Source organism: Macaca fascicularis, chromosome 19 (genome assembly GCF_037993035.2).
Source record: "Macaca fascicularis isolate 582-1 chromosome 19, T2T-MFA8v1.1".
Taxonomy (NCBI): Eukaryota; Metazoa; Chordata; class Mammalia; order Primates; family Cercopithecidae; genus Macaca; species Macaca fascicularis.
The window spans coordinates 10,363,432-10,373,172 of NC_088393.1; the positions used below are offsets into that span (position 1 = coordinate 10,363,432).

Genomic DNA, 9,741 nt, shown 5'->3' on the forward strand with positions numbered 1-9,741 from the left:
TGCTAGAGACGAGGACCGAGCCTGGAAGGCGTGGCTGGAGTTGGGCAAGGCTCAGGGACGGAGCCAGAGACCGGACCCAAGTCCGGAAGGCGGGGCTGGGGCGAGGTTAGGGGGCGGGGCTAGAGACGAGGACCAAGCCCGGAAGCCGGGGCGAGGCCTAGGTGGGGCTGCAGACGAGAACCACGCTTGGAAGGTGTGGCTAGGGCGGGACGAGGCTTGCGGGGCCGGGAGAGGACCGGACAACCGCTGGAAGGCGAGGCTGGGGCGGGACGAGACCCTGGGGGCGGGGATGGCGACAAGGACCTAGCCGAGAAGACGTAGTCGGGACTGCAAAGGACATGATTTCATTATCTTTTCTTTCTTTTTTTTTTTAATTTTGAGACAAGGTCTCGCTCTGTCACCCAGTCTGGAGTGCAGTGGCGAAATTACAGCTCACTGCAGCCTTAACCTCTGGGGCTCAAGTGATCCTTCCACCTCAATCTCCCGAGTAGCTGGGACTGTAGGGGCATGCCAACACGCCCGGCCAATTTTTGTTTCGTTTTTTGAGATGAAGTCTTGCTCTGTCACCCAGGCTGGAGTGCAGTGGCACAATCTCGGCTCACTGCAACCTCCGCCTCCCAGGTTCAAGTGATTCTCCTGCCTCAGCCTCCGGGGTAGCTGGGACTACAGGCGCCAGCCATTATGTCCGGCTAATTTTTGTATTTTTAGAGATGAGGTTTCACTATATTGGCCAGGCTGGTCTCGAACTTCTGACCTCAAGTGATCCACCTGCCTCAGCTTCCCAGAATGCTGGGATTACATGTGTGAGCCACCACGCCTGGCTAATTTTTGTATTTTTTTGTAGAGCCGGGGTTTTGCCACGTTGCTCAGGCTGGTCTTCAACTCCTGGGCTCAAGAGGTTCTTCCTGCTTCAGCCTCCCAAAGTGCTAGGATTACAGGCATGAGCCACCATGCCCAGCTGCTTGCATTCTTTTTTATGGCTGCATTATGTGTGTCTTCTTGGCTTGTTGCCTTCCTATTATCAGACTGAATTCTGGGGTGGCAGATGGGACTTGTGCACCCCAGCTCTGCTGAGGTGCTCAGATAGTGGGGGGAGGAAACTCCTATGCACCTGCCTCCACCCCTAAGATTACTTCCCTTCTTGTGAACTCTGGCAGGGGAAGGGGAGTTCCTTTAAGTTTGGCAGAACCCAGATGTCCCTTCCCCGCCATCCCCACTCAGTTACAGGGGGTTCCTGCACCACCAGCATACAGGGCTAGAGGGAGGGAAGTAGTCAGGTGAGAGAAAAAGAAACCCACATACAAGCCTTCCTCTGGACCAGGAACCCAGGAAACAAGAGTGTAGAAGGGGCCTGCCCAGCTTGCTCCTTGGGTCTTGACCCAAAACTTCACCTTCTGGAAAGTATCCCTCCCGCCCCCTGCCAAGGAAAGCAGCTCTGAGAACAGATCTTCCTACAGCAGGCCAGGTCTCCATGTGCAACCACAGCAGTGAGTCTTCACCAATACCTTGCAGTAGCTCTGATGAATGTGTAGCTACTCGGGAGGCTGAGGCAGGAGAATAGCGTGAACCCAGGAGGCGGAGCTTGCAGTGAGCCGAGATCGCACCACTGCATTCCAGCCTGGGCGACAAAGCAAGACTCCGTCTCAAAAAAAAAAAAAAAAAGAAAAAAATTAAAGACCTGGAGAAAGTGGGGCCTTCAAGCAAAAGCTAGAAGGTAAAACAAAGTCCTTAAGACCCCGCCTGGGTTTCCTCAGAACTTAAGAGTTCATTTAAAATAATGGAGACATTCTTACATACCTTGCAAACCTTGTACCAGGATCCACTTTATTTTTTTTTAATTTATTTTCTTTTCTTTATTATTTTGACACAGAGTTTTGCTCTCGTTGCCCAGGCTGGAGTGCAATGGCGCAATCTTGGCTCCCTGCAACCTCCGCCTCCCGGGTTCAATCGATTCTCCTGCCTCAGCCTTCCAAGTAGCTGGGATTTAAGGCATGTGCCACCAAGCCCAGCTAATTTTGTATTTTGAGAAGAAATGGGGTTTCACCATGTTGGTCAGGCTGGTTTTGAACTCCTGACCTCAGGTGATAGGTGATCTGCCCGCCTCGGCCTCCCAAAGTAGTGGGATTACAGGTGTGAGCCACTGTGCCCGACCTTTTTTTTCTTTTTTTGAGAGAGAGTCCCAGGCTGTCCCCCAGGCTGGAGTGTAGTGTGATCTCGCTCACTGCAACCTCCATCTCCCAAGTTCATGTGATTCTTGTGCCTCAACCTCCCAGGTAGCTGAAACTACAGACGTGTGCCACCACACCTGGCTAATTTTTTAATTTTTAGTAGAGACGGGGTTTTGCAATGTTGCCCAAGCTGGTCTCGAACTCCTGACCTCAGGTGATCTACCACCTTGGTCTCCCAGTGCTGGGATTGCAGGTGTGATGTAATGGCACCTGGCCCCATTTTCCTCTTCCCTCAGCAGTACTCCTCATCCCTTTCCCAACTCCTCGCCCCACAGCTCAGCACCAAGACCCTGTGCTTGGCGGATCTTTGAATCCAGCACTGAGAAATTAGAACATTTTGAAAAAGCAAACATTTCCTTTTCCACCCCCAGTGATTACAAAAGTAACATATGTTCAGTGTCAGAAATCTGGAAAAACACCACGAAGTGGGAAAATTAGGCCGGGTGTGGTCGCTCATGCCTGTAATTCCAGCACTTTGGGAGGGTCACTTGAGGCCAGGAGTTTGAGACCAGCCAGGGCAACATAGTGAGACAGTGTCCCTCCAAAAAGTAAAAAAATCAGCCAGGCATGGTGGTGCACACCTGAAGTCCCAGGAGGTGAGTCCTCTGGAGTCCAGGAATTGGAGGCTGCAGTGAGCTATAATTGTGCCATGCACTCCAGCCTGGGTGACAGAGCAAGACACTGTCTCAAAAAAAAAAATTAAAAAAAAAAGAAGGGAGAATGAGACTCTCAGTAATCCTACCATGCTACCATGCAGTGGTAACTATAGTCAATGCTTGCGTGACCCAGTATTTGTTTTCTTTTTGTTTGTTTTTGAGATGGAGTCTTGCACTATTACCCAGGCTGGATCTTGACTCCCTGCAAACTCCACCTCCCAGGTTCATGCCATTCTCCTGCCTCAGCCTCCCCTCCTGGGACTACAGGCGCCTGCCACCACACATGGCTGATTTTTTTGTACTTTTAGTACAGACGGGGTTTCACTGTATTAGCCAGGATGGTCTTGATCTCCTGACCTCATCATCCACCCACCTCGGCCTCCCAAAGTGCTGGGATTACAGGCATGAGCCACCGCGCCCGGCCCAGTATTTCTTTGTTTTCAAACAGAGTTTCACTTTGTTGCCCAGGCTGGAGTGCAGTGGCACGATCTCCGCTCACTGCAACCTCTGCCTCGCAGGTTCAAGTGATTCTCCTGCCTCAGCCTCCTGACTAGCTGGGATTACAGACGCCCACCACATTTTTGTAGTTTTAGTAGAGACGGGGTTTTGCCAATTGGCCAGGCTGGTCTCAAACTCCTGACCTGAAGTGATCCACCCGCCTTGACCTCCCAAAGTGTTGGGATTATAGGTGTGAGTCACTGTGCCTGGCCGTGACCCAGGATTTCTAAGAGAATGCAAGTATGTGCTGCTTCTAAACTTCCTCAGGCACCTCAGCCCCCTCAGCTCACTTTTGACCTTCCAATCTGTTTTGTCCTGGCTGGAGTCTCCACAAAAGCAGAGGCAGGGGAGTTCCCACAAAGGAACGCCCTAAATCATCCCAAGACGGGACCAGTGGGGATTTCAAGAAAACACCAATTACCAGAGCAATCAGTCCAAAGCATTTATTAGGGAAACTTACAGAGTACTCCAACAATCATCAAGACAGGAAAGAAAAGGGTGTTCTACCGAGGTACAGCTGCAGCTAGGGGTCAGGAAATGGAGTTCAGATGCACAAGGCAGCATGTCTGCTTTCCATTTGAGTAATGGGCCACCTGCTGGTCTGGCAGGTGTCAGCTTGACCAAAACAGGATTGTAGATTCTTTCCCTGGGATGGGGCGTTCCACAACTTTGGTTTTATATTTAGATTTTCTTTTTTTGGTTTGGTTTCGTTTGGAGAGTTTCTCTTGTTGCCCAGGCTGGAGTGCAATGGCACTATCTCGACTCACCGCAACCTCCACCTCTCTGGTTCATGCAATTCTTCTGCCTCAGCCTCCCGAGTAGGTGGGATCACAGGCATGCACCACCACGCCAGGCTAATTTTGTATTTTTAGCTGAGATGGGGTTTCTCCATGTTGGTCAGGCAGGTCTTGAACTCCTGGCCTCAGGTGATCTGCCCACCTCAGCCTACCAAAGTGCCAGAAACAGGCTTGAGCCACCGCGCTGGCATTGGAGAATTCTTTTTTTTTTTTGGTTTTCACATTTTTATTGGGAGCCGTGGGAGGGGCCGCCTCTGTCAGTGAAGGTGCTCACAGTTTCTTCAGCCACTCCAGGCTGGGGCCCTGAGGGTCCTGGGGGTGGCTGGGCACATCCGGCACGTTCTCATCATCACGGACGGGCACTGGGTAGTTGTAGGGCGTGGCCTCATTGATCATGATGGAGTACTTGAAGTAGGGGCTGAATGAGGGCATAATTATAGCGAGGCCCCCGATGACAAAGGACGCGACCAGCACTGGCTCCTTGTCCCAGGCATTCTTGAGGAAGGCGCTGAGCCTCGCAGCCGTCTTGGTCTCCGGCATTGGAGAATTCTTTTTTTTTTTTTTTTTTGAGACGGAGTCTCGCTCTGCCGCCCAGGCTGGAGTGCAGTGGCCGGATCTCAGCTCACTGCAAGCTCCACCTCCCGGGTTCACGCCATTCTCCTGCCTCAGCCTCCGGAGTAGCTGGGACTACAGGCGCCCGCCACCGCGCCCGGCTAGTTTTTTGTATTTTTTAGTAGAGACGGGGTTTCACCGTGTTAGCCAGGATGGTCTCGATCTCCTGACCTCGTGATCCGCCCGTCTCGGCCTCCCAAATTGGAGAATTCTTAAACCATTGTAGCAGTATAGTTCAACAATAGTAAAAGGTGGTTTTAGTCTCTGGATCCTGCCATTCAAAAGCAAATGATAGGCCGGGCATGGTGGCTCACGCCTGTAATCCCAGCATTTTGGGAGGTTGAGGTGGGCGGATCACTTGAGGTCAGCAGTTCGAGACCAGCCTGGACAACATGGTGAAACCCTGTCTTTACTAAAAATACAAAAAATAGCTAGGTGTGGTGGTGCGTGCCTGTAATTCCAGCTACTCAGGAGGCTGAGGCAAGAGAATCGCTTGCACAAGGGAGGCAGAGGTTGCAGTGAGCTGAGTTTGTTCCACTGCACTCCAGCCTGGGCAACAGAGCAAGACTCTGTCTCAAAAAAAAGAATTGAGACACAGCCTCGCTCTGTTGCCCAGGATGGAGTGCAGTGGCGCGATCTCAGCTCACTGCAACCTCCGCCTCCAGTGTTCAAGTGATTCTCCTGCCTCAGTCTCCCAAGTAGCTGGGATTACAGGTGCCCGCCACCACACCTGGCTAAATTTTTTTTTTTTTTTAAAGTAGAGACGGGGTTTCACCATGTTGGCCAGGCTAGTCTCGAACTCCTGACCTCGTGATCTGCCCACCTTGGCCTCCCAAAGTGCTGGGATTACAGGCATGTCCTTAACCTTGTCTACATAAACCTGTCAATTGATTGAGACCTGTCTCAGATACTTTTTGGCTTACAAATTGACTGAATTGAGGAAGGAAGGCCCTTGTCTCACCAGCCCTCGCAAACCTGGAATCTGGTACGGAGTGCTCCCCAAAGATATAGATGCAGGAGACTGTGCAATTGTCCAAAGTTTCCAGTTACCTTGCAGGCATTTAAGGTTGGTGACTGACAGTGAGGCAGGAGAACAAAGAAAATGAAGCAGAAGAAGAGCAAAGGGAATTAAACGTTGGATAAAGGGCAAAATAAGTAAAACCAGAGAGCAGAAGCAAGGTGAAGGGGCGGGTGAGCAAGAAGCAAGATAAATGGCAGAAGCTGAGGAGACAAAACAAAAGGAGGATTAAAAACTGAGTAAAAATCCCATGGCCAGGGAAATCAGGACCAAACCAGTAAGGAACAGCTCTTTAGGCATAAGCATGCGCATTAAACACAAAAAGTATCCTTAACGTAAGGATAACCAGCTCATTAGCGCTCATGCATATGGACGGCATATCATGCAGGTACTTAAAATTATGGAATGAAGACGGCCCTCAAGCGCACAGGGGCCAAAGTAACTAAGCAACACACCTATCATTCAAAAAGGTAGACACTGGCTACAGATTAGGCAGCCTTGGGAAAAGAAGAAAAGCCTGGCTAACATGGTGAAACATCATCTCTACAAAAACTACAAAAATTAGCCGGGCGTGGTGGCGGGCGCCTGTAATCCCAGCTACTCGGAAGGCGAAGGCTGCAGTGAGCCGAGACCGCACCATTGCACTCCAGCCTGGGCAACACAGCGAGACTACGTCGGGAAAAAAAAAAAAAAGACCCAAACTACACCAAGCTGGGGCTGATCTTATCTCGCAGAGGTCACTCCGCTCTCCCCTCCGAGAGTGGAATACTGTGCTTAATAAACTTGCTGCTTTGCTATCTCTGTGTGACTCGTTCAAATTTTTGTTCGGGGCACCAAGAGCCTGCAACTGTGCGGTAACAGCAGCTATTGGGCAGCGTAGAGTCTAGTCCAGGATCCAGCTTCGCCTATTGACTGGAGTCCGCATCCCGGGGGAATGCGATGGCCAGAGGGCAGAGGTGAGCAAAATGCTCACGACGCCCAGCCCTGAATGAACCCAGGGGGTCAGAAGGGATGACTGCAGAATTCGCTCCCCCTACTCCCTCCGCCCTCGCTCCTAGTACCCGCATAAAGAGGCTTCGGGCCCCCACCCCCGGGACCCTCTGGTGTCCCACCATGTGACCGAGTCTCCCTGCAACAATGACTTAAAAAGAGCTGGGGCCAGCGCCGGACCTCTGGCTCTCGCTCCACGCCCTTTCCCCGGCCCCACACCCGCCAAGACCCCCCTCTCTACCCCACGCGCCTACCGCAGGCGTCCCCCTGCCAAGCCTTGGGTCACGGAAACCGTACTTGTGAACCGCAAACACACAACAGACTGCAGACCCGGAAGAACCTGAGCCCGTGTTGACCACACCGCCTGGCTAGGGGCGGGACTTCCGGCCCCGCATTTTTACTTCCGCTTCCGGTTCCCAGCGTCAACTGCAGCCGGGGTTCTGCGCTCGGGTGAGGAGCTAGTGGCGTCGGCAGGTTCGAGGCGATTCGAGGTGAGGGGGTCAAGCGGAGAGGCTCGGAGTTGGGGAAAGCTGTCGCGACCCAGCCACCCAGGGTCTGGGGTCGGTGGGAGGTGAGGCCAGGGAGTTTTGTGTCAGGGCATTCAGGCGTCGAGAAGGGGCGGATGCGCGGCTGCCTGGGGTTCGCGGCCCTGGGACAGGGGACTTGGCCTGGGAGTATTCGAGTGCGGGGGGTTGGGAGCAGAACGGAAGGCTCAGTAACCGAGAATTTTAGGGCCTGGGACTGGGAGACTTGTAGGCTGGGGCTTCTGGGTCTGGGAGACGCCCGAAGCTCTGATTTTGCTACTTCCCACCCCACTGCTCTGTGTAGCTCCAGCTAGGATGATCGAGGTTGTTTGCAACGACCGTCTGGGGAAGAAGGTCCGCGTTAAATGCAAGTATCCATTGGCAGCCGAGAGGCAGTGGTACTCGCAGGGGTGCTTGGCGTGAGGCAGGCAACTCAATCTGTTGTCGGATGGTTTTAGTTAAACCCGGGAGAGGGGGCGGATGGGGTCCTGGCAGATGGTATTCAGCCCTGGAATGTCCTCTTCCTCGTTCTACCGCTCCCATTTGCCTTAACTCCTCTGCGCCCAGCACGGATGATACTATCGGGGACCTTAAGAAGCTGATTGCAGCCCAAACTGGCACCCGTTGGAACAAGATTGTCCTGAAGAAGTGGTGAGTGCAGTAGTAGAGCCACTGGGTGGACTGGACTAGGCCGGAAGGTTTTGGTTTGGGGGAGCGCTGCAAGCAGCCCTTTGCTTAGGCTGGGCTACCTCATTCGGCCTCCAGGCTGAAGAGCCTACTTAGCCTTATCTCTGAAATGTCTCTTTTCCTTAGGTACACGATTTTTAAGGACCACGTGTCTCTGGGGGACTGTATCCTTTGTGTGACTTCTTGAGGAAGCATCTACATACCCAGCCTCGGTTATCTTCGTTCCAAACTAAAGTCTGCATGAGATAATGTTTATTAAGTGTTTAACTTAGTACGTGGCACATGGTGAGCACTTAGAAAGTGGGAGCTAGGCTGGGCGCGGTGGCTCACGCCTGTAATCCCGGCACTTTGGGAGGCCGAGGTAGGCGGATCATAAGGTGAGGAGATCGAGACCATCCTGGCTAACACGGTGAAACCCCGTCTCTACTAAAAAATACAAAAAAATTAGCCGGGCATAGTGGCGGGCGCCTGTAGTCCCAGCTGCTCGGGAGGCTGAGGCAGGAGAATGGCTTGAACCGGGGAGGCGGAGCTTGCAGTGAACCGACATCGTGCCACTGCACTCCATCCTAGGCAACAGAGCGAAGACTGTCTCAAAAAAAAAAAAGAAGAAGAACATGAGAGCTATGTAATTATTTGGTTGGGGAGAGGGTAGTTGGTGAAAGTTTGACTTCAAGTTCAAAATATTTATTACTGACCTCCACCTGAGTGCTGGACAGTAGGTCAGGGTGGGGTGAGACTTAGGTATATCTATTGTGCAGAAGGAACAGAAACTTTTTGAATTTTTATTTTATTTATTTTTTTGAGACAGTCTCGCTCTGTCGCCCAGGCTGGAGTGCAGTGGCGCGGTCTTGGTCCACTGCAACCTTCACCTCCCGAGTTCAAGCAATTCTGCCTCAGCCTCCCAAGTAGTTGGGATTACAGGCCTGTGCCACCACTCCTTGCTAGTTTTTGTATTTTTAGTAGAGATGGGGTTCTGCCACATTTTCCAGGCTAGTCTCGAACTCCTGGCCTCAAGTGATCCTCCCGCCTCGGCCTCCCAAAGTGCTAGGATTATAGCCATGAGCCACTACACTTGGCCTAGAAGGAACAGAAACTTTTTTTTTTTTGAGATGGAGTTTTGCTGTTGTTGCCCAGGCTGGAGTACAGTGGCACAATCTTGGCTCACTGCAGCCTCTACCTCCTGGGTGTAAGCGATTCTCCTGTCTCAGCCCTCCAAGTAGCTGGGATTACAGGTGCCCACCACCACACCCAGCTAACTTTTTTGTATTTTTAGTAGAGATGGGTTTTCACTGTGTTTAAACATCACAGTGTTGGCCAGGCTGGTCTCAAACTCCTGACATCAAGTGATCCACCTGCTTCAGCTTCCCAAAGTGCTGGGATTACAGGCGTGAGCCACTGCACCCAGCCAGAAATTTTTTGGTAAAGTTTCAGTTCTCTCCAAATAAAAATGGCCTGGTCCAAAATGGGCTTCCTTAGCCCTGAACTGAGACCTCAGGCCACCCTGACCCAGCTGTGAATGGATGAGAGGGGTGGGGATGGAAGCCAGAGTCAGGATTCCTTAACACCTTTCCTTCAGATGAAATCCACGATGGGATGAACCTGGAGCTTTATTACCAATAGATGAGAATCCTCATCTTCCTGCTGCCCTGCTCTCCTTTCCCATCCTCATCCCCCACACTGGGATAGATGCTTGTTTGTAAAAACTCACCTTAATAAAGACTTAGATGTTGC

The 9,741-nt window shown here is 51.9% G+C and overlaps 1 protein-coding gene and 1 pseudogene across 2 annotated transcripts; one reads left to right on the plus strand and one right to left on the minus strand.

Annotated features, from left to right (window-relative positions):
* Nucleotides 1-4,380: 4,380 nt before the first annotated feature.
* Nucleotides 4,381-4,842, minus strand: LOC102130049 (NADH dehydrogenase [ubiquinone] 1 alpha subcomplex subunit 3 pseudogene; annotated as a pseudogene).
* Nucleotides 4,843-7,227: 2,385 nt separating this feature from the next.
* UBL5 (ubiquitin like 5) lies at nt 7,228-9,741 on the plus strand. Of its 2 annotated transcripts, none has more exons than XM_005587913.4 (5): nt 7,228-7,370; nt 7,628-7,694; nt 7,891-7,974; nt 8,137-8,174; nt 9,587-9,741. In XM_005587913.4, the coding sequence occupies exons 2-5, from the start codon at nt 7,639-7,641 to the stop codon at nt 9,628-9,630; spliced, it is 222 nt and encodes a 73-aa protein (XP_005587970.1). In that variant the 5' UTR covers nt 7,228-7,370; nt 7,628-7,638; the 3' UTR covers nt 9,631-9,741. The 2 variants fall into 2 exon arrangements, with proteins under 2 accessions (XP_005587970.1, XP_005587969.1); XM_005587912.4 differs by having other exon boundaries at nt 7,228-7,290.

Bases quoted from the DNA above. Each gene is read 5' to 3' on its own strand.
- UBL5 (XM_005587913.4), top strand. From the start codon at position 7,639: ATGATCGAGGTTGTTTGCAACGACCGTCTGGGGAAGAAGGTCCGCGTT. The intron at 7,975-8,136 runs GTGAGTGCAGTA...TCTTTTCCTTAG, and splicing joins AAGATTGTCCTGAAGAAGTG to GTACACGATTTTTAAGGACC. The intron at 8,175-9,586 runs GTATCCTTTGTG...CCTTTCCTTCAG, and splicing joins CCACGTGTCTCTGGGGGACT to ATGAAATCCACGATGGGATG.